This window comes from Staurois parvus, unplaced genomic scaffold (genome assembly GCF_062004578.1).
Source record: "Staurois parvus isolate SC_StPar_1 unplaced genomic scaffold, SC_StPar_1.0 ptg000054l, whole genome shotgun sequence".
Classification (NCBI taxonomy): domain Eukaryota; kingdom Metazoa; phylum Chordata; class Amphibia; order Anura; family Ranidae; genus Staurois; species Staurois parvus.
In genome coordinates, this window is record NW_028317850.1 from 482,572 (window position 1) to 507,107 (window position 24,536).

At 44.5% G+C, this 24,536-nt stretch overlaps 1 protein-coding gene and 1 long non-coding RNA gene across 5 annotated transcripts in view; one reads left to right on the forward strand and one right to left on the reverse strand.

Annotated features, from left to right (window-relative positions):
* The window catches only part of SLTM (SAFB like transcription modulator), a 114,586-nt gene that overhangs the window by 6,603 nt on the left and 83,447 nt on the right, over positions 1–24,536 (forward strand). The window contains exon 1 of one of the 4 annotated variants that reach the window (XM_089667677.1): positions 23,479–23,657. The exons of the other annotated variants lie outside the window; for them this stretch is intronic. Within the exon in view, the coding sequence (XP_089523803.1) occupies positions 23,523–23,657 (135 nt within the window). The 5' untranslated portion in view covers positions 23,479–23,522. Of the gene's footprint in view, positions 1–23,478; positions 23,658–24,536 lie in introns of those variants that run through there. 4 annotated transcript variants of the gene reach the window in all.
* Positions 21,625–23,741, reverse strand: LOC149470028 (uncharacterized). The gene is made up of 2 exons (XR_016311207.1): positions 21,896–23,741; positions 21,625–21,809 (listed from the first exon to the last, which is right to left on the reverse strand). It is a non-coding gene; the product is annotated as an uncharacterized LOC149470028 (long non-coding RNA).

The window sequence follows — 24,536 nt, forward strand, 5'->3', positions numbered from 1 at the left end:
CGGGAGATAAAGAGGTCATGGATGGCAGTAAGTTTGTTGCAGACCGAGCGGGCGTTCAGGAGTGCAACCGAGAGAGGGGGGATGGATGCGGGGAGAAGGGGCACAGATATGAGGTTGAGGGGGTTACGGCAGCTGGCAGGAGCAGGGGGGGTCCCTAGAGGAGGGGTGAGGTGGCGAGGGGCCAGGGTTCGGGGAGATGTCCCCAGCAGATAGGAGAAGGAGCAGGGTGAGGAAGGTGGCATGGGGATGGGAAGTGTAGGAGCGTGTGGGTCTGATAGTGGTGGCACGTGGGTCGACGGGGGAGTGGAGTAGCAGGAGGAGGTGGTGAGTGCCATAGTGGGGAGAGGGGAGAAGTGAAGGGGCAATGTAGAGCTGTTTTGGGGGGGTAGGCGGGTAGAGGGAGGTGATTTTTGGGATGGTGGAGAGGAAAATGAGGAAGAGGAGTGCAGGAGGCATGTTGGGGTGGGTGGGGTGACAGTTGGGTCAGGGGAGGTGAAGGGATACAGGTCAGGGCAAGGTGGTGTGGGGAATCTGTATTACCGTGGGGAGTCATTTGAGTCCTTCTGTAGGGGTAGAGTGAGGGTGGAGGGCGGCAGCTGGTTGGCAGCAGTCTGTGGGTGCAGTAAGCTGGCGACCATGGGTGCTGTGGCATGTCTTCAGTGGGTACGGTGGTTCGGCTAGTGGAGGGGTCGTAGGGTGCGATGGCTGGGGGCGATGGTAGGCACGGCGACTGGTGATGCTGGCGGCTCGGTGAATGGGGTTGTTGAGGCCTGGCGTCGGGTGCTGAGGGCTCGGCGTCGTGAGGCGCTGAAGGTGTTGAAGGATCGTCACCAGGGTCGAGCGGGGCGTTGCGGTAGCGATCGTTGGCCCTGCGTGGTTTGTGCTCAACCGTGATCTGTTGCGGCCGGTAGGAGAGACCGCGGCTTCAAGGGTCGTGGTGGGCCATTAGTCGCCGGGGCATCGCCAGAGGGAATAGCGTGCCGGAAAGCAGGGTGCTGGGCGAGCGGTCCCTGGTGTGGTGGCTGGCTGGTAGTCCCAGGTGGGGTGGTGGGCAGGGGATCCCCGGTGGGATGGTGGCCGTGCTATCCCTGGTGGGGTAGTAGCGATCCCTGGAGGGATAGTGGCTTAGGGTCCCTGGTGGTTTGGGGTTTCAGGTGGATGGTGGGATTCCTGAGTGAGTCCCTGGAGGCTGGCGGTGTGATGGTGGTTGGGCTACCTGGTGGGTAGTGGGCGCCCCTGGTGAAGTACCTGGTGTCCTGGAGCGTCGGGGTGGAGGTGGATCCCTCCTGGGTTAGCAGGACCGTTGGTGGTGGTGGTAGCTTCCCGGAGGAGCGGAGGCGTCCCGCCGCGGCCGCAATTCCCACCGCGGCCGCAATTCCCGCCGCAATTCCAGCCACGGCTGGCAGGAAACACCGCGGCTTCGGGTGCCGTGGTAGGCCTCAAGCTGCTGCGAACCGCCGGAGCTCCGCTGGAGGGACGGAGTGACTGTGGGTGTTGGTGGGGACCTCGGCAGCAGGCACAGGGGCCCGGATGGGCCCTGATGGCAGCGGTAGGGGCGCAGGGGTGCTTAAGCTGACCATCCAGTGGCTGCTCCGGGCGATCTGGTACCCGGTGGTCGGGGATGGACCCAGAGTCGGTGAGGGGGGCCCTGGGGAGGCTGGCTGATCGGCGGGGACCGAGGAGCGGAGCGGCAGTAGTCCGGGCTGATGTCCGGCGATCCTGGTCGGCCGCGCCAAAAATCGAGGCCGCGGCTTCAGGTGCCGGGTAGGCCGCAAGTCCCGGAGCTCCGGGAGAAAGGTCCAGTGGCCTTCCCTGGCTGGCCAACAGGGACCGGAGGGTCGTGGGACCCCCGTCAGGGTCCGCTGCCGCCCAGATGGCAGCGGATTGGGGCCGGGGGAGCAGGAGCTCGCCGAGACACGTCCGTCTCGCCGGACGTCCACTACATGGGGAAAAAAGTGTATATAATGTTTTTACATATCACGTAATGATTATGCAACCTATTTTAATTGTTGCCTGTGTTCCAGTTTAGGCTGTTGCCCAAGGTTTCCTGTTTCAGGGTGCCTCCTTCTCTTACAGCATCATACGGAGTCACCCTTGTATTCAGGGACTACAGCGGTGTCTCCCTACACTGCATTCATCAATAAAAATGCACAGCTCCGTAGCCTAGGATAGCAAGGCACTCCCCTTCTCTCTCTTTCCGCTTCTTCAAACTAACAGTAGACAGTGCAGTCTACATTCAATCTTAGTGTTACTAAATCCACAACAGTAAAATCAGTCTGTACAGTGCATCCAGAAAGTATTCACAGCGCTTAACTTTTGCTACATTTTGTTATTTTACAGCCTTATTCCAAAATGGATTAAATTCATTTTTTCCCTCAACATTCTACAAACAATACCCCATAATGACAATGTGAAAGACGTTAGTTTTCAAATCTTTGCAATTTATTAAAAATAAAAACCACATGTACATACAGTAAGTATTCACAGCCTTTGCCATGATACTCAGAATTGAGCTCTGCTGCATCCTGGTCCCATTGCTCATCCTTGAGATGTTTCCACAACTTGACTGGAGTCCACCTGACCTCCATATATGGAAGAAGTTTGTAACCACCAGGAATCTTCCTAGAGCGGGCCGCCCGGCCAGAATGTGCGATCGATGGAGAAGGGCCTTAGCCAGGGAGGTAACTGAGCACCCAATCGCTCTGAAAGAGCTCCAGCGTTTCTCTGTGGAGAGAGGAGAATCTTCCAGAAGAACAACCATCTCTGCAGCACTCCACCAATCAGGCCTGTATGGTAGATTGGCCAGACGGAAGTCACTCCTCAGTAAAAGGCAAATTGCAGCCTGCCTGGAGTTTGCCAAAAGGCACCTGAGGGACTCTCAGACCATGAGAAACAAAACTCTCTGGTCTGATGAAACAAAGATTGAACTCTTTGGCCTGAATGCCAAGGGTCATGTCTGGAGGAAACCAGCCACCGCTCACCACCTGGCCAATACCATCCCTATGGTGGTGGCAGAATCATGTGGGGATGTTTTTCAGCGGCAGGAACTGGCAAACTAGTCAGGATCAAAGGAAAGATGAATGCAGCAATGTACAGAAATCTCCTTGATGAAAACCTGTTCCAGAGCACTTTGGGGTGACGGTTCATCTTTCAACAGGATAACGACCCTGAGCACACAGCCCACATAACAGGAGTGGCTACGGGCCAACTCTGTGAATGTCCTGGAGTGGCCCAGCCAGAGCCCAGACTTGAACATCTCTGGAGAGATCTGAAAATGGCTGTGCACTGACGCTCCCCATCCAACCTGATGGAGCTTGAGAGTTACTGCAATGAAGAATGGGAGAAATTGCCCACAAATAGGTGTGCCAAGCTTGTAGCATCATACGCAAAACGACTTGAGGCTGTAATTGGTGCTAAAGGGGCTTCAACAAAGTATTGAGCAAAGGCTGTAAATACTTATGTACATGTGGGTTTTTTTCATTATTTATTTTCAATAAATTGCAAAGATTTCAAAACTAACTTTTCACCTTGTCATTATGGGGTATTGTTTGTAGAATGTTGAGGGGAAAAAAATTAATTTAATCCATTTTGGAATAAGGCTGTAACAACAAAATGTAGCAAAAGTTGGGCGCTGTGAATACTTTCTGGATGCACTGTACAGACTGATTTTACTGTTGTGGGTTTAGTAACACTAAGATTGAATGTAGACTGCACTGTCTACTGTTAGTTTTAAGAAGCAGAAAAAGAGAGAGAAGCAGGGGAGTGCCTTGCTAAAGCTGAGCGCTGTGAATACTTTCTGGATGCACTGTATATGCAGTAAAGCATGCTTGATATACTCACTGTGGAACCTAAGGGGTTAATCCTCTGCATTGTGTTAAAAGGCTGTTTGATCCTGTCTTCTCTGATCCTCCCCTTCTTCTTTCAGTGTCCCCTCTTATTTCCTAAGACATATGGTGTGGAGACACTCTGCACATGCTCAGTTTGGTGTGTATTGCTTGAGAGGTTTGTTTTTATTTTTTCTTGGGAGAGTGCATGTGATCAGCACAGAGCCAATCGCCACTGTCCAGACAGAGGGTTAGGGCTTTTGGGCTTTTGCAACCTACAGCAGACAGAAAACTCCTCCTACATGCTGTAACCAGTGCTCTGCTGAAGTCACTAGACTGCTATATACTGCTGAGAAAAGGTATTTAGCAGTTTATAATTACTAAAATAATTGCACTTCCATGTTCTGTATACTGTAGGAGACCAGATATAGTGAATGCAGGGTCCTGGATTTAGTAACACTTTAACTTTTTCCTGTGAAGACTAAGTTTAGGAAGGCGGCACTGAGAGAGCAGGAGCCAGCAACATTTAAAATGCAAGTGCTTGGGTAATAATTTGCTGGGGAATGTTCAATTTATTGAGTTCAGTATTTTAAATTGAAAACCGCTGGAGTTTTGATACTACTTTAATGATCATGTGAAGTTGAAGACTGTATATTTTGAGTTGTACATGTATTGTGTGGCATTGTTTGAGAAAATACTGTATGTTTAAGACTCCATGCACACTGGGCGTTTTAATAACACTGGTAACGTTGGCGGTGTAAAGTCACATTGAAAACTTTGAGTGTTTTTTTTTTTTGTGTATTTTTGCATCAGTGTTTAGTGGCGTTTTACTGCGTTTTTTTCATGTTTGTGTTTTTAGCTGGGTTTTTTATCCTCCAAAAAATGATTGTTTTGGTCAAGAAAGGTCCAAAAACTCCCATTTACCACATTTTGCCATGCTTTTCAGCATTGGAGCGTTACTACAGCTAAACTCTTCTAGAAACCCACTAGACCTTGGTTTTTTTTTTTTCCCAGCCAAAACACGTGTGCATGAACACATATGATAACATGCTGGGGAGTTTACTGGCTGTAGAAAAAAACGTCAAAAGCCAAAAACAACTGTAAAATCATCCAGTGTGCCCGAGGACCAAAAGAGAGCTAGAGCATTTCTGACACATTTCCCTCCAAGGTACAAGTGCAAAGTCTTCTAATCTGTATTTTGAACCTTCAAAAGGACTCTGGTGACAGTGAGGTGCGGCTGTGCATAATTGTAAAATCAGATTTATTTTAGATTCAGAACTTGTTGTGGCTAATATGGCAATTAAGGCTACTGCCCTGTGTTTGCCAAGCTTACTTGATGTGTGACATTGATTCTCCTGCTGTATGCCTGTGCATAACAGTGCTAGCCATACATGGTTCACGGTGACTCTGATTGGACACAGGCACTGTTCAGCTGATACTTTGACACCCAGCTCAGTCCATTTTTTTAATTAACTTTTGATGAGCCGGGTGTAACAACAATAGAAGGGAAATCTTCCATTGGGAACACCCAGGGATTCCTTCAATTTTTGGATAATTTCCTGTTTTGCCTATGTGACAGGATGTGAAGGGACAGCTCCCCAATAGGACACAGAACTGAAAGAGGTTATTACCCTCCTTTACTCTATCCACAATGGATTACTTTAGTGCAGTGTTTCTCAACTCCAGTCCTCATGGCCCCCCCAACAGGTCCTGTTTTCAGGATTTCCCTCAGATGAAACAGCTGTGGTAATTACTAAAGCAGTGAAACTGATCAAATCACCTGTGCAAAATAATGGAAATCCTGAAAACATGACCTGTTGGGGGTCCATGAGGACTTGAGTTGAGAAACACTGCTTTAGTGATACTTTAAGGGAGATGAATTTCTATGCTCTGCATAATGGTTTATAACCTAATGGGGCCACTTTAGTGAACCACATTCTTTATGTAAAAATGAACTAACCCTTTAACATACCATCCTCGTTTTCCCCGCAATGCGCAAGTCGGTAAATGGGACATTCAGAGTTAAATTTGATGTAGTGTGAAAATCCCAGCAGATCAGCAGTTTTTGAAATGCTCAGACCAGCCCATCTGGCACCAACAACCATGCCACGTTCAAAATCGCTTAAATTCCCTTTCTTCTCCATTCTGATGCATGGTTTGAACTTCAGCAAGTTGTCTTTACCAGTTCTTGATGCCTAAATGTATTGAGCTGCTGCCATGTGATTGGCAGATTAGCAATTTGGGTTTCCAAGCAATTGATCAGGTATACCTAAAAGTGGCCTGTAGATATTGGGAGCTTTCTGTCAGCTGCCAGTAAGTGTGCCAGGGTTATGCATGGTGCACGCTCTCAGCACAGTTCTGTATCTTTATGGAGATACATAAATGCATACGGCCAACGGGAAGGACTTCACTTATTCCTGCTGCTGGACTGCTGATCCTGAATTGTACAGGATTATTATTATTATTATTATTATACAGTATTTATAAAGCGCCAATAGTTCACTCAGCGCTGTACATCACAGAGGGGAACAGAACATGTGACAGAACAATACCAATACAATGCAAAACATGAGGGGATCGAGGGCCCTGCTCTTTCGAGCTTACAATCTAGGAGGGAGGGGATGGTGGCACAGGAGGAGATAGCTGTGGGGGATGGAGTGGTAGGAAGAGTGGAGGAGGTCGGCAAGTTAGCAGGGGGCGGGGTAGGCTTCCCTTAAGAGATGGGTTTTCAGGGTGCGCCTAAAGGAGAGGAGAGTAGGTGATAATCTGATGGGTTGGGGCAGGGAGTTCCAGAGGATGGGTGACACCCTAGAGAAGTCCTGGAGGCGGGCATGGGAGGAGGAGACCAGGGAACTAGAGAGAAGGAGGTCTTGTGAGGAGCAGAGTGTGCGTGCTGGGCGGTACTTTGATATTAGGTCACTGATGTAGTTCGGGGCAGTATGGTGGACGGCTTTGTACGTCAGTGTTAGGATTTTGAATTTGATCCGTTGCGCAATCGGAAGCCATTGGAGGGATTGGCAGAGGGGGGTGGCGGAAACAGAGAGGTTGGAAAGGTGAATGAGTCTGGCAGCCGTATTCAGGATGGACTGAAGCGGGGATAGCCAGCGGTGAGGCAGGCCAGTGAGGAGGGAGTTGCAGTAGTCGAGTCGTGATATGATGAGGGAGTGGATGAGCTGTTTAGTGGTTTCTGGAGTTAGGAACGTGCAGATTTTGGCGATGTTGCGGAGGTGGAGTCTGCACGAGTTTGTTAAAGAGTGGACTTGGGGCTGGAAGGATAGGTTGGAGTCCAAAATGACACCAAGTACTCTGGCCTGCGGGGCGGGTTTGATGGTGGCGTTGTTGGACATGATGGAGAAGTCAATGGGGGGTGGTGTCCGGGCTGGGGGGAAGACAAGAAACTCGGTTTTGGAGAGGTTCACTTTAAGGAAGTGGAGCGACATCCAGTCTGATATGTCGCTAAACAGGTGTGTGATTTGTGCGGAGACCGAGGGGGTGAGGTGGGGGGTTGAGAGATAGATTTGTGTGTCGTCGGCATAGAGGTGGTAGTTGAAGCCGTGAGAGTGTATGAGTTGGCCAAGGGAGGAGGTGTAGATGGAGAAGAGAAGGGGCCCGAGGACAGAGCCTTGAGGGACCCCAACAGAGAGGGGGAGGTGGTAGCATTATAGGTAACGCTGAAAGAGCGTTGTGACAGGATGAGAGCCAGGAGAGAGCAGAATCTCTGAGGCCGAGGGAGTGTAGTTTTTTGAGGAGGAGGGGGTGGTCGACTGTGTCGAAGGCCGCAGAGAGGTCAAGGAGTAGGAGCACTGAATAGTGGCCATTAGCTTTGGCGGTTAGCAGGTCGTTGGAGAGTTTGAGTAAGGCAGTTTCGGTGGAGTGTAGGGGACGGAAGCTGGACTGTAGGGGATCGAGGAGGTTGTTGTCGTTGAGGTGAGAGCATAGGCGGGTGTAGACTAGGCGCTCGAGGAGTTTAGATGTAAATGGGAGCAGGGAGATGGGTCTGAGGTTGTTCGGGTCATTGGGGTCCAGGGAGGGCTTTTTAAGTATGGGGGTGATGTGTGCATGTTTCAGAGGGGAGGGGAAAGTGCCTGAGGAGAGGGAGAGATTGAAGATGTGGGTGAGGGAGCGTAGGATGGAGGGGGAGGGAGGTTGTAGGAGTTGTGAGGGGATAGGGTCGAGGGGGCAGGTGGTGAGGCGGGCATCAGAGAGGATCTTGGAGACTTCTTCGATGGTAGTAAGGTCAAAGGTGCGGAGTGTTGGGGGAGCTTCAGTATGAGGAATGTAGGGTGGGGTGGGATGATGATGTTGAAGAGCTGTAACTGGTCGGGCAGCAAAGAGGAATTTTCGAAACGCTGACTATTCTCAAGTATACTCATGGTTTGTATGGTAGTGCCCACAATGTTATGCTCCTATCTGCCTTGTGTTGTCTTTCCTCTTTGTCTGTGCAAGCCTTTCTGAAAGCTCTCCTACCTCTACAGCTTATGGTAGGTGTGGGTGAATGCCAACTGACTTTGGCAAGCATCTTTCATTTTTGGTGACCCTGTTACCATAGGACTGTGTAACACAACTAAGCCTGTAACCTATCAGCCCCTCCTACATGCTATGGTTTCTTTAACCTGTCAATCATATATTTAACACACCCAGAAGTGTTAAAACTAAAGCATAACTGCTCCCTAAACATTTTGCAGACTTTTAAGTCTTGAGCTGCTGGAAAGGTAATTTGCATGTGCTCTTTCACAGGCTCGGTTGTATTTGCATGTGTTCCTGTGCAGAAAAGTTATCTTCACTTCATTATTGGAAGTAAAGATATGAAAAGTATATAGTATTTGTCTGCCTTGGTTCACAAAGCCTCGGGCAGTTTTCATTTTGCTCCTGGTTAGTGGAACAGGTCTGTAAAGTGACTTTTTTTTTGCATAAAAGATATAATCGCATCAGACAGTGCTGTGAAGTGACTACTATGTACTCTGGTTGACTGGCATGTTTGCACACCTGCTGTGATTGTTTGACGTGCCACTACAATATGTGTGTTTTTGTACTGTGGTGGTGTGTGTTTTTTTTTTTTTTTTTATTTCCCCCCCACACCCCTTTTACCTGTTGAGCTGAAATGTCCTCAATTCACATACTTACCTTTTTCAATAAGATTTCCAGTAGTGGTGCGCTGAAATGAAAATTCAGGATGCATTTAGTCGAAAACAGAGATGAGAGTGTGTTTTTTTAATTTTATATTTTTTTTTATATTTACAAGTGTATTTTCAGCTTTAGAATTATGAATTTTTAAATGAGTATGAATTTATTTTCAGCACCTTTCAGCCAATAGGCTGCTTTCACACTGAGCAGTTTTTTGCACAAGAAAAGCTCATGAAAAATGCATGCCTTTTTAAAGGATAAGTTCACCTTCACTGTTGTGGTGTGTGTGTGGGTTTTTTTTGTTTTTTTTTTTCCCTTAACCTCCCTGGCGGTATGATTATTTCAGATTTTTGGTGCTGAAAGCGGTACCATTTTTTTGCATGGAAATGGTTTTTGGTTTTTTGTTTTTTTTTTTATTGTAGGCCTGTAGTTTAGGAATAACTCACTGAAATCTGTCCGAGCAAGAGTAGTAAACATTCCGGATATGATAAAACTTGAAACACAAAATCATAAATTATAATTTAATAATCAAAAAATAATATAAAACATTTAAATAATATAATCAAACCAAAAACACTGAAATTTGAAATATAGCGCCAAGTTCGCACATCACTGAGCAAAGCCGCAAAATCGTTTTCAGTGTCTGATGACGAATTTCCCCACGAATCATCACTCAATTCTGCAAGTGGCTCTGATTTACGATCGCTGTTCTCTAGCTGGTCTAAAACCGCTTTTGACATAAAGGGACGCTTTTTGGACGCCATGGACTTTTGTAAGGCAGAAAGAACAGTCAAACTGCAGGCAGGGGACAGGGAAAAGCACTCGGGGCAAAATGTATGTGAAATGTTTTGAAACAGCAATGTTTTACTATGTAATCATTTTTTTTTAAAAATTGAATTTTTTTTTAAAAAAAATTCAAATTTGCCGCCGTACGTCCCGACGTCTCAGGGACCAGAACACGGAAGCCGGATGCTGGCATCGGCTGTAGGAGATGGCCGGGGCCGCTGCAGGTGACGCATCGCGGGAGCGAAGGAGAAGGTCAACACTGCAGGGACTCCCTGTGCAACGCTGCATGGTAAGCCCGAGTGTAGCTCGGGGTTACCGCTTTTGGTACTGAAACTTTACCCCGAGCTACACTCGGGAATACCGCCAGGGAGTTAATTCCTGCTCCCCTATGTATCAATATAGCATTAATCTACTACTTTTGCAGCAATTCAAAAGTTTTCCATTTTTATTTCTACCCACCTTATGTCTGTGTCCAGATGGATGTACAAAAAAGCTTTTCTATTTCTTCTTCTGCCTTTTTTCCTGCATAGACTTATCCACTTATACCCCCTTCATGGCCAGGCCAATTTTCAGCTTTTGTTTCTTTCACACTTAGAAAATTGCACGGTCATGCGACACTGTACCTATATGCACATTTTATCATTTTTTTTTTCACACAAATAGAGCTTTGTTTTGGTGGTACTTAATAACCACTGGGTGTTTTATTTTTTTGCGCTATAAACAAAGAGCAAAAAAGTTTTTTTCTATTATAAGATTTTGCAAACGTAATTTTTCGGCTTCACTGATTTGCTTTGATGAGGCGGCTCAACAGCTTATGTGGATAGAGCTCTAGTATTGGAAACAGGAGAGTTGTGTTCTGGGTTGTGTAAAGTTCAAATACACTATACAATATAAATGTACAATCTCCTTTTAGATATTCTGTTAACTATGTAGTGCAAGGGCCTGCCTGATTGGACACAGAATGATTGGGTAGATAGGTGGGTCCTCCTGTTCCATAGTTCTGGAAAATCTTAAGGAAACTGTACAGAGATTGTACAATCAGATTGCATTGTGTATGGCCACCTTTTTATACACCTAAAATTAACTAGTTGCACTTTCTGTGTCATTAATTGGTGTGCTGTTAACCACAGACGCAAACACACTTTTCCATGTGAAAAAAGTGGCAATCGCAGCAAAACACATAGTACAAAAAAAAAAAAAGCGCCAATCCACATGACGCCAAAATGTGAGCACAGCCCATTGAAATCAACAGGCTGCCCTATGCGTATCACAGGTAAAATCAGCCAAAAACTGCTCCCACTATGGTAGATGTGAATGGGGCCTGAAAGTGAAATTGTTTTGTTTTACACAAGAACGAGACTCCATTTACATCTGTTTCTGAACACATGGCAAACTGTACAGAAAATGCGTGCTTTACCTTCCATTTCAGAAATGCGCTGCACCAAAAATCACTAAGAAAAGCACCACACTCTACTCTTTAGGGCCAGTTCACACCACATGCAGTCCAGTGCATTTTTTTTTTTCCTGCATCAAAAACGCATTGATTGTATGTTACATGGTTGCCAATGGCATAGTTCACACTGGTGCAGTCAGTTACAGTGCAGAGGAATAAAAGTAGAACATATGCTGTGTTTTTTCTGAACTGTACTGGATTACAGTAAAACACAAAAATGCACCTCCCTATTTAAATTGGAGAGCAGGGGAAAAAAAAGAATAGGAACACGTAAGTCGCGCATGTAAACATGCATTTGGAACGCATCTGGACTGTGTTTCTATGGTGTTAACTGGTTCTAAAAGCAAGTTCTGGAGTGCAATTATTGCGTGCACGGCAGCCCATTCAAGTGGATGAGCTGCCCTATGCATGACAAGTGAAAATGCTCAAACGCCCTAAAAAAACTCCCGCTGATATCTGAATGGGGCTTAAAAGCTGAGTATCTCCATCCACTCCCTCCTATCTACTGGTATAATGATAGCCATATACAATACAATCTGATTGTACAGTCTTTGTACAATTTCCTTTAGATTTTCCCGAACTGTGGGTGGATAGGTGTGTCCTCCTATTCCAATCACTCTGTGTCCAATCAGGCAGGCCCTTGCACTACATAGTTGATAGTGAATCTAAAGGAGATTGTACAATCAGATTGTATAGTGTACAATCAGATTGTATAGTGTATGTGAACTTTACACAACCTAGAACACAATTCTCCTGTTTTCAGTGCTACAGCTCTATCCACATAGGCTGTTACCTGTTCACTCAGCACACTCTGCCAAATGAATGATCTACACAAGGTGAAAGTTAAGGTAAAATAACAAAAATCGATGTCTGTGTGTTTAGTGAGAACAATAACTGAGTGCTTTTCATTTAATATTTGTGTCCCTGGAAGTGTGTGGGAGGGTAAATGATGCAGGGGGTGTGCTAATGGAAGTCGGCTGTTGAACTCCTTCCTGTGTCATGACCTAAAGGCTCTACAGAATATAAGGCAGGATTAGTAGAAAAGCTTTTTTTGTACATCCATCTGGACGTTGACATTAACATGGGTAGAAAAAAATGGAAAGTTTTTTTTGAATTTCTGAAAAAGTAGTAGTATGCTATATTCGTACATAGGGGTTTAGAAAAAAACAAGTGAACTTACCCGTTTAATTCAATGTATATCTTCACACTGGTCCGTTGTGCTTTCCTTGTGGTGTTAAAAACAAATCCTGCACCAAAAACGCACCTCCCCATTGAGGCCTGGATCACACCAATGCATTCTTTAGGGTTTTCTGCAGAAACGCACTACAGTCTATTTAACATGGTTTCTTATGGTACACGTTCACATCTGCTTTTTTGAGCTGCTGCATTTTTTGGAAAGGTCAAGGACTTTTTTTTAACTTCAAAACGTTGTGTTTTTGGTTCAATGGACTTAAATGGAGACACTGTAGAAAACGCATGTAGTGTGGTTTTGCCGTATTTTGCATTCGTAATGCGCCTAGTAACAAAAATCGCAGAAAGTATCAAATGCGCGTACAAAACGCAAACTGCATTGGTGTGAACCAGGCCTGAAATACATTGAAAATGCTTTAAAACGCACATGTTGTGTTTTTGATGCATTTTTAATCTGCCCAGTAATAAGTTGGCCCAAAAAAATGCAAAATGTCAAACGTGCATGTAAAATGCAAACTGCATTGGTGCGAACCAGACCTGAAGTGCATTGAAAACGCATCAAAAACATACATGTTGCGTTTTGATGTGTGGGTTTTTTTTTGGTCACATGATCTGTGAAAAACTCATCCTAAAGGTGGTAGAATTGCTAGTTTTTCTGCAGCCATTATCGGGCCTCCACCCCCCCCCCCCCCCCAGCAAAATGTCTGTAACACGGTTTTCGGCTGATACATTTTGGCCGCCTGTATATCAGTGCATCCCTATTTTTCAGACTCGACCTTCCCCCTAAGCAATTATACATCCAATGAATAGTACATGTATCTCCCACTGTTCAAAATGAAGGCTCTCACATTACAGATGGTGCAGTTTTGGGTCCTCTCCAGAAAAAAAAAAAAAACCCTACATTGGTCTCCTGGTTGTTTGCAGGACAGGTTGAACTTCACACTGAGGCCACTCCGGGGTGATCATACTATGCGCACATGTTCGGCTAGAGAAGGAGACCACGCACGTGTGCAGTGCCAGCTGTTGCTGGGGCGAATTACTGTAAAATTTTAACCCTTTGTGCAAACACGAAGAAAACAGCAGGATGGAGATGAATGAGGGACCAGAGATTTTTCTGGAGTGGAACCAGAACAACTCCATCTGTATTATTAAATGAATGTAACAATAAAATATATTAAACGCCTTCTTCAGCTCTGTGTATACAAAGGAGCATGGGGGAGCTCTTGTCTGGAATGGGCATGGTATTGACACAGCCCCACATTTGCTCACAATTGATATGATCCAAAAATATTTAGACAGAATAAAGGTGAATAAATCACATGAACCGGATGGCATACACCCACGGGTCCCTAAATAATTGAGCTCTGTCAATTTAAAGCCATTGTTTCAAATTTTTAGAGACTTTTTAATGACTGGCATAGTACTACTGAATTGGCGTAAGGCCAATGTGGTGCCAATATTTAAAAAGGGATCAAAATCTTTACCAAGTAATTATAGACCTGTTAGTTATAACTTCTATAGTTGGGAAGATACTGGAGAGTTTAATAAAAGACCACAGAGATGAGTTCTTGCTGGGAAAAAAAATATTTGAAGCAACAGACAGCATGGATTCATGAAAGACAGAAGTTGTCAAACAAATCTGACTTCTTTTTATGAGGGGGGTGAGCAAAACCTTGGACAGAGGGGTGGCGGTGGACGTGGTATACTTGGATTTTGCAAAAGCGTTTGACACAGTTCCTCACACACGGCTAATGTGTAAGGTAAAGTCTACAGGCTTGGAAAAATCAGTATGTAAATGGATAGAAAACTGACTAAAAGATCGTATTCAGAGGGTAGTGGTTAATGATTCATACTCTGAATGGTCTGGGGTCATCAGTGGTGTACCCCAAGGTTCAATGTTGGGACCCTTACTTTTTAATATATTTATAAATTATGTACGGTCTGGGATTAAAAATCCCATTTCAGTCTGTGCAGATGACACCAAGCTGTTTAGTGGAATAACGTCCTTACAGGATATCTCCAATTTACAAGCCGAACTCAATGCTCTGTGTAATTGGGCAACTATGTGGCAAATGAGGTTTAATGTTGATAAATGTAAGGTTCTGCACTTGGGGGCTAAGAATATGCATGCATCATACATACTAGGGGGGGTACAACTGGGGGAATCAATGGTGGAGAAGGATCTGGGGGTTCTGGTAGATCACAAGCTTAATAATGGCATGCAATTCCAAGCTGCGGTTTCTAAAGCAAGCAAAATCCTCTCTTGCATTGAGAGGTATAGACTCCAGAGAGAGATATCATATTACCCCTGTACAAATCATTAGTAAGACCTCATCTGGAATATGCAGTTCAGTTTTGGGCACTAAATCACAAAAAGAACATTGGGGAACTGGAGAAAGTACAGAGGAGGACAACCAAACTGATAAGAGGCATGGAGGAGCTCATCTATGAGGAAGTATTAGAGGAACTGAATGTATTCTTTCTTGAGAAGAGATTAAGGGGGATATAATAAACATGTATAAATCAGTGGTTCATATAGTGAACTCGTAGCGTTATTCACCCTGAGGTCATCACAGAGGACAAGGGGGCACTCTTTACGCCTGGAGGAATAGAAATCTAGCACGGAAAGGTTTCTTCACAGTAAGCTGCTAAAAATGTGGAATAGACTCCCTCAAGATTTGGTTCTGGCCAGCTCAGTGGATTGCTTTAAAAAAGGCCTGGATTCTTTCTTGGATACACAGAACATAACTGCTTACTATTTTTATAGGTAAAGTTGTTTGTGGGGTGTTTTTTTTTTTTTTTTTTCTTCAGTCAGACTAACTATATGTAACTATGTATTGGGAGTCCCCTCATTATTTCAAACAGGAGGAGCTATGGTATGTACTATTCATTGGATGTAAAATCAAATGGAGTTGATATCCTCTCATCCTGCCTTTTTGCTAGGATGTCGCTGAGACACTTCCAGCCATTGCAGCTCAACCTATCGTCGCAGGAGTCAACCATCAAAACCAGTTTTGTGGTCCTCTCCTCCATAGCTACAACACTACTGTGAAGGGGAAGAGAGCACTCTTGCAATGGGGTTTGAATCGGCTGGGAACATCATGGCAACAAGGCAGGACGGGATGATGTCATCTCTGGCGGTATTTTGCCCAGGATTGGGGAGATATGTAAAAGGCCTATACCTATAGAAAGGGTTTTATTGAACTTTCGTCAAAGCTGCTAGTTTGTTTTTACCTACAGGCGCCCCTTCCCTGCTTAGGTAGTTTTGTGGTAAAGGTGAACTAACCATTTAAGGGCTAGTTCACACTTCGACTTTTTCTAACTCTTGCCAGATTCCCCTATAGCGTTAGACAGGCGTTTGGGAAGCGTTTTTAATGCTCTCAAACTCTCCCAAAACGCCCTATGCGCAGTTTTGAGGCGGTTTTTGAGTGTTAAAACCACACCACAAACTCCTATAATGAAGTTAAATGGTATTAACGCTCTGCAACCGCGTCGCAACCACCTGCCAGGCATTTGTGGAGCAGCACCATAGACTTGAATGGGAGGCTTCAACTCCTGACTGGACATAAGGCGTCGGTTTTGCCGCAATGCTAATGCTTCCGTGTGAACAGCAGTGTGTGCTGCCATGTGCAGAATTTTCATAGGCGTTTGAGAAGCGTTAAAAACGCTTCCCTGACGCCTGCTGACAAAGCTAGTGTGAACGTAGCCTAAGTCTTGTCCTGCTTTGATCTGTTGCTCAGGTGCCACAGCACAGATTCCAAACAGTAATCTTCTCTCACATCACGAAAGCCAGTTGCTTCTGCTGGGTTCTGGCAGCTGGACACTTAAGACAAAGGCCAGTTCCACCCTCTGGTCGCTGTGTCTTGGCTTCTGTGAGGAACGTTCTGTCTGTCACCAGAACTAGTGACCCTATTGGAAAATTCTTGATTTCTGTTCTGGTCACCACTCACAATTTGGGAGTTTTTTTTTCACTTTTGATGTTGGTCTTTGGGACAGAGTGAATTACTCTAATGGGGATACATAGCTATGCAAACCTGATGTATTATCTTTCTACTGTACAGTATATAAAACTAAAAAAAAAAGTTTTGCCTTAAGTTTAACTTATAAAGGCATGCTGAGAATGTACCTTTTGAACCACTCATGCGTGACTGTACATTCAGAAGACATGTTGCTAGTAAGCAGGTAAATAATATTTACTGGAGGGACGTAGACTCTTCTGCAATAAAAGCCTACCTGCCGGCAATGTTTTATTCTAAGGCTAGTGCTCCACTTCAGTATGGCTTGCTTCCACGGAAGTGTGGTTGATGTCATTCCTCCTGGGAATGCTGGGGGAACACGCTTTTTTTTGCAGTGGGCTGGATCAGTAGTTCTCAACCTTTTGAGACCGGGGACTGGTAAATCCTTCGAAAACGTTCTGTGACCCAGCATTGAAAACAAGTTTATACTTGTACAATAATGGAATGGGAATACAAAATATGAGTCTTCTATGCAGTGTTTCAACTCTGTACTCTGTGATAATTCAGACAAAACATAAATCATAAATTGGGGAGCTGCTTGCAAAATATCAGCTATATTAAGCAAAATATGCAGTGCTCCCCCCCCCCCCCCCCCCCCCATAAGTAATGTGTAGTAATCGACAAACTAAAACACACACAACCCTTAGGCCCCTTTCAAACGGGGCGGACTCTGATAAGTGGATCCACCTGCTCAGCGGAGGATCTGTCCACTGATCCCCTCTGAGCATTCAGATGACAGGTCCGTGTTTGCTCTCCTTGTGCAGAGTGGACACGTTCAGAGCCTGCTGTTCTCTCTGGGGTGGTCGGATGTAAACGGACTGACTGCCCATTTACATCCGATTGTCATCCGGTCCGCTAGTTGGATGGGGAACTGATCCTCATCTGTCTGTTTTTGGCAGACTGGATCGGATACAGGCAGGTGTTAACAGACCCATGTCTATTTACATCCACTTCCCCATAGAGAACAGTGGGTGGTCTGATTGGGTCTACCTTTTAAATAAAAAAAAAATAAAAAAGAGCAGGCAGACCCGATCGGTCCACTCGTGAAAGTGGAATTAAAAGGCCATTATTCTAGTGAGAAAAAAAATTAGACTAGTGAAAAAATTACAACCAAAAAATGCTAGTATAGAATCCCAACCACAGCACCACCTGCTTGGAGTTTGCATGTTCTACTTGTGCCTGCGTGGGTTTTCTCCGTACTCTGCTTTCCTTCACACAATCTTGAAGACATGCTGGTAGGTTAATTGGCTCCTGTCTAAATTTGGCCCTAGTATGCGTATGTATGAATGTGAGTTGGAGACCTTAGAGTGTAAGCTCCTTGAGGGTTAGGGACTGATGTTGAATGTACAGTATATAGTCATGGCCAAAAATATTGGCAGCCCTGCATTTCAGATGGTGTACCACTTTGCCCAGAAAATTGTTGCAATTACAGATGTTTAGGCTTTTTCATGTTTATTTTGTTTGTATTGGTATGACACAAAAAGTGGATAAACAAAAAGCCAAATCTGACATATTCCACCCAAAACTCCAGAAATGGAATGGATGAAATTTATTGTCAAGTTCTCAAAATTGTAACTAATAATTGCATTCCAAGTTTGTGATGCTTCTGTAATTTGTAATTAAAGTGGTTGTGAATGCTCAAGGTTTTTTTTATCTTTGTGCATTCTATTCATGAAGGTAAAAAACCTCTGTGCAGCATCACCCCTAATATTCACCTAAGCCCCCTCTTGAACCAGCGATGTGCACTGGAGTTTCTGCTATACTGGGACTCCCTCTCATTGGCTGAGACAGCAGCGGGAGCCATTGACTCCTGCTGCTGTCAATCACAGCCAGTGAGCCAATGAGAAGAAAGGGGATGGGGCCTAGCCGCTCCGTGAGTGAATGGATAATCTCACGGTTACAAGTCCATCTCCAGAGATCTTAATGTTCCTGTGTCCACTGTGTGTAACGTTGTCAAGAAGTTTATAGCCCATGGCACTGTAGCTAATCACCCTGGACGTGGCTGAAAGAGAAAAATTGATCAAAGATTGCAATGAAGGATTATTGGAATGGTGGATAAAGAACCTCAATCAACTTCCAGACAAATTCAAGCTGACCTTCAGGCACAAAGTACAACTGTCATCTCACACTACATTTTGCTATCTGAACAGGGATGCTATGGTAGGAGATCAAGGAGGGACCTCACTGCTGACAGAGAAACCTAAAAAAGCCTGATTGGAGTTTGCCAAAACTTACGAGGAAGCCAAAATCCTTATGTGGGAATGTCCTGTGGACAGATGAAACAAAATTACAGCTTTTTGGTAAAGCCCATCATTCTACTGTTTTCAGAAAAAGCAATGAGGCCTTTTAAAGAGAAGAATACAGTCAAACATGGTGGAGGTTCACTGATGTTTTGGTGTTGCTTTGCTGCTTCAGGCACTGAATGCCATGACCGTGTACATGGTATGTCTGAAATCTGAAGACTACCAAATAATTCTATGGTGCAATGTAGGGCCCAGTGTCAGAAACTTGGGTCTCCATCAGAGGTCATGGGTCTTACAGCAGAACAATGACCCAAAGCGCACGTCAAAAAGCACCCAGAAATGGTTTCAGACAAAGCACTGAGAGTACTGAATGAGTCCAGATCTCAATCCCATAGAGCACCTGTGGGGAGATCTCAAAACAGCAATTGGGAAAAGGAATCCTTCCAAACTGAGAGACCTGGAGCAGTTGGCGAAAGAAGAGCAGTCTGAAACTTGAGTAGAGAGGTGGCAGAAACTCATTGATGGTTACAGGAAGCGATTTTGATTGCAGTTTTTTCCAAGGGGTGTGCTACCAAATATTGAGTGCCGATAATTTTGTCCAGTCCATTTTTGGAGTTTTGCATGAAATGTGTCAGATTTGGCTTTTTGTTTTTCCACTTTTATGTCATACCAACACACAGAAAATAAACATGACAATAACTAAACATTTGTAATTGCAACAATTTTCTAGGCAAAGTGGTGCATTATTTTGACAAATGCAGGGGTGCCAGTATTTTTGGCCATAATTGCATATGTATAGCGCTGTGGAAATTGCCGATGCTATGAGTACTTGTAATAGTGAAAGTGCACATCCAAATCGACTCCTAAATCTTTGAAAACAATCCACACGTATCCAGTGCAGTGGTGGTAGTTTATTCCCATCAACCAATGTGAATTGTGAGCCTCTTGACAAATGACCTCTAATCATCTGAGGTCATATGTAACAAATGGGTCCTCGTATAGGTGATAATGGGCAACCTATGCAGTTATCCTCCAAAGGCTCATAAGTACTTCAGTAGTTGTATCACAACACAGACCATGAGATGGAGAAAGGACTCCACGTAGTGAAAATCTGCAAGCCAAAGTAGATCTATTAAAGTTAATATGTTACTCACAAGCATAAAAAGGATCTGAGCTATAAAAAAACATTGCTTCCTCCAGCAAATGTGAGGACATTGCTAATGGGAAGGCACTGTGGGAAGTTGTGGGATCTGCAGCTGGCTACTGGACAAGGAGAGAAGCCGCCAGCCTGGAGGGTGAGCACTATACTAAAGGGAGCTGTCCTGGGATTTCAGGCACCCAGCTCTCCCCAGGATACCGTAAAGAGGCATGGTGACCTCAGCTGTGACTGCCAGAGGTGTCCGAAGCCAGGCCAGAGTATTTTAGAATTGTACTCTAAACATGCAGTGCTAAATATACACTAAAAAACAGTCCATAAAAGAATGACTTCATCCAGAAGGAAGGAAACAGTCCAAACACCAGCTTATGTCCAGAGCTGATCAACCATGACACCACAGTGGCAACCCCAAACTGTTTACCAGATATTAAGACCCTCAAGCTATAGAATGGTCTTAAATACTGAAAGTACTAAAAGGTGTTCCGGTTTCTCAGCACTTTATCCACATCCAGCCTTCTAGGTACTTAATATGTTAATACATTAAGCTCCATAGAGGTTAACCCAGGAATGCCATCGGAAGAAAAGAATGATTATCCTATAAAGATTAAAAAGAAACGTCCATAGTGAAGTACTTTTAAAACACGCTCCTTTTATGTAAAGTATTGCACTCACATGAATTCTAATGTTTAAAAGCGTTTAGAACAAATCATCAAAATGGCCGTGGCGTTCAGTCTGCTAACGTCATGCATCACAGGTTCCATCCGACGCTGTTTGTCAGATTGACAACATCAGGGGCTGGCAGCTTCTATATTTATATGGCTATCCATATTATTTTTTCTTTTTTTTTTTTTCTTTTCTATTTTGTGCATTAGTAGGGATGCAACGAAATTTCGGTGGCCGAAACATTTCGGCCAAAAACGCCTTTCGGCTGTCAACCAATACAAAAAAAAAAGCAGATACAGGTGCCGAAATAACCCCACCCCTTACTGCCTGCCCACCACTGCTGCCGCCAGCCGCCGCCTGGTAGTTCTCAGCATTACCTGAGAAACTATCAAATGATCCTGATGCTGTGCATAGAGATTAGTGAAGGAAAGCTGGCCTCCACATATCTCTATGCTCTTGGAGGACCGTTTCCAATTCCAGCCCTTCTTTTTTTTTTTTTTTCCCAATCAGTGTATTTTTATTTATTTTTTTTTAAGACTGCGCATTTCGGTTTTGGCTTTTGGGCAAGTGAATTTTCGGTTTCGGCACCAGAATTTTCATTTCGGTGCAGCACTATGTATTAGTATTTTAGAATTAGATTGGAATACATTTTACAACAAAATCACAATGCCACCCCTCGTCTTAAAAACTGATGTTTTTCATTACACATATACAAACTTTTTTAAAATTGTTTGGGGGCTGTAAGGCCTGGTTCACACCAATGCATTTAGTGTGTTTTGCAGAATGGACTACAATCCATTTAACATGTTTTCCTTTGGGACTCCTTTTACATTTGTGGTTTTGGAAAGGGTCAGGTACTTTTTTTAAAGGATAAGTTCACATTTTGCACAAAAATAATAAATGCACATTTTTTTTTTTTCCTGGTAAAAAAAAATTTTGCATGTATATTTTTTGACTGCAGGAGCCTGGAAAGCGTTGCACCAGCGATAAGTAGATCGCTGATGCCATGCAGGTTGTGGCAGGCGCAGCACCCTTTGGTGCCTAGTGCGCTGTGGTATTAGAAAAATTATGCAATTGCTGTTTCTTTGTTTGATTAGACTGACTTTACTCTGTAATTCCTCCAATGCCGCTCTATGGATGCAGTAGGTTTAAAGAGCACACCGAATACTTTAGTTAACTTCTTTAATAACTTCAATCTTCTTCATATAACACTGCTTACAATGGCTTTCTTCTTTCATATTACAATGGTTTAATTCGTATTACATTGGGTTGATTCGATAGATTCGTTAGGTTCGATAGATTCGATTGGATTATGATTACTCTACAGTGACTTGATTCGTAAGTTCGGTGGAACTACAAGTAAACACACACAACAGTTTTTAGACACAGATCTACCTGCACTGTTAAACAATAGAGGAACACACAAGTGCATTAAATACCTATTTGGCCTTCTCTGCCTCCATGGAGCTTCTCTGATTGGAACTTTGTCTGTTTCCTCTTCTGTCTGGTGAGCATGTGTCTCTAGAAAATCTTAGCAGGGAGTTTTTACACAGGCATAAATGAAACTGGCTGGGATTGGTTAAGGCTCTGTACAGTGTGAGGCTGGCTGTGATTGGCTTACCTTATACTAACTCTTAAAGGCATATTTTCCTTTTCTGCTTCTGCTAACACAATTAATATAAAAATGTCATATAACATTCAAAGACATAAATCACAGCAATGATTCTGCTTTTGGCTTTAACATATGCACATATATACTGTACTGAGGTTATTGGCAGGTTTGGTATACACATATATGTGAACCATATTAGCAACCTAGGACTGGTCTTAGCTGGCCAGCTACACAGGTCTCCTGCAGACCTGTCAGGATATTTGCTTGCTGTACAGGGATGTAGGAGCCAGCAGATATTCCGACAGGAAACTTCAATGAATTAATAGCTCATTGAGAAATACGAGCTGACACCTTGCAGTTTTCATTCCCAGAACACAATGAATGACGCGGCTGTGTGGGCTGACAGCTAGTACAGGGACCTTCTTCCTGGGGGGGGGGGGGCTGCAGCATTGGAAACATGTTACATGTTCCACCCTAGAAACAGATGTAACATGTTCCAAAAAGGTGAACTTGTCCTTTTTTTAAAACGCAACATGATTTTTTTTTTTTTGATTCAGTAGTCTTAAATGGACACGTGGCAGAAACGCATGTGATGCGTTTTTTTTTTTTTATGTGACTTTGGATGGGTGTAATTTTTTTTTTTTTTTTGAGAATAGCAAAGTATTACTGTTCTGTTCATGTAGTGTGAATTTACACACTGACTCTCACGTGGCATCCACAGTTGCACCCATCCAAAGTTGTATCCAAGTTAATGCTTTTTTTTTTTTTCCAATAAGGTAAGTATCAAAAATACTTGTTCCAAAACGTGCTGAAAAAATCAATCGTAAAAATGCAGAGGTGGGAATCTAGCAGTGGCCCTGTCACACCGGTGTGACATCGCACCTAAGGAATGTCAGTGTCTTTAACGTGTGATTTGCTGCAGTCATGTCTAAAGTAGTTCTTGCATTATGTTTTCTGCTGTTTTGTTGCGATTTCACCTACATAGAATATAGTGGAATTGCACTGCAAAGTAGCAGAGGCTTCATAAATTGCAAACAAATTGTGTGATTTTACTGTGACTTGTGACTAGCATTCATGTTCAGATTTCCTTCATTTGAATCCAATGTGTACACTATCTCTCCATCACACTGATTGCACGGGTCATAGAGGCAGGGTAGGCACCCCACTGGACAGTAATCTCCAGCAGCCCATTAGGCGGAGCTCGCTTTACGGCACTGCGAGGGCACATTGTTGCATGTGTCGTGCTGCCCTTTCTGAAGGCGGGTGAATCCATCCCGGACCGGGTCGATGAGCTGTAATTGGCTGGCGGGAGGGAAGGGCAGTAGCCCGCTGTTTAATGCCCGACTTTGTGTCCGGAAGCTGCACCGTGCACGTGATCGCCACTTCCGGGGCTTGTCCTGGAGCTCCATCACGTGTCACGGCGACATCTTAGTGCCCGTATCAAGCCGACTAAAATGGCTTCGTCCAGCGGGGCCCCTGAGAAGAAGAAAGTCACCGAGCTCCGTGTCATCGACCTGAAATCCGAGCTAAAGCTGAGGAACCTGGACGTGACCGGAGTGAAAAACGTGCTCGTGGCCCGGCTCAAGGAGGTAGGGGTCAGGTGGGGAGGCCTCGTTACCGCCCCGCCGTTTCTCATTCGCGCTAGAGATGTGTATGGCAGAGCCATGCTTTGTGTGTCCTGAGGCCGGTGCATGAGCTGAGGAGAGGGAGGGGGCGCTGTCCGGGAGCTCCGTACAAGAGGAGGCGGCGGCCTCAGCAGTGTTCTCTATCATTGTGTATACAGGGCACATCATACCCGGAGGTCAGCGCTAGGCCCTCCGTACACTGAGAAAAGGGGCTTCAAATCTGCCCCTAAAGGTGAGTGTGGGCGTCCATTCCTTCCATTGCCCACCAGACTTACTCCAGCCATCAACTGACTCTCAAGGGTTAAATTCACCTGGCAGTAAGGCACAATTGCATGTTTTCCCTGCCCAAAGCTTCTCTTCTGAATGAATGCCTGTGTGCATTATAGATCGGTTAACATAGGACGGCTTTTAGAAACTGAAAAAAAAGTCCAATGTTCATGTTTGTCAGCACACCATGGATCCCCAGTGTTGTCCCAAAGGCTATTTATATTGAACAATCGCCTCACAAAGGAAAGCTGCAACGTTTTGAAAACGCGCAGGACCCCATCACCAGGCATGTGACAAAGTCCAGCACCTGTAAAAGCAGATACACATCCCGTGTTCATGAGGCTGCATGGCTTCATACCAGATGTGGTCAGGAACATTTTATAAACACACTATGAATTGGGTGTGGACATTTTTGAAAAAAACCACTTGTCCAGGGACCAAATCTGTGCCCCAATCTACTTGTCGCTCATGGCAATCTACTTGTCCTGATAATATATATATAAAAACCAAAACTGTATTTATATCGGAGGTGATACTATAAATGTCTGGGGCTTTTTAAAAACAAAAGGGGCTCTA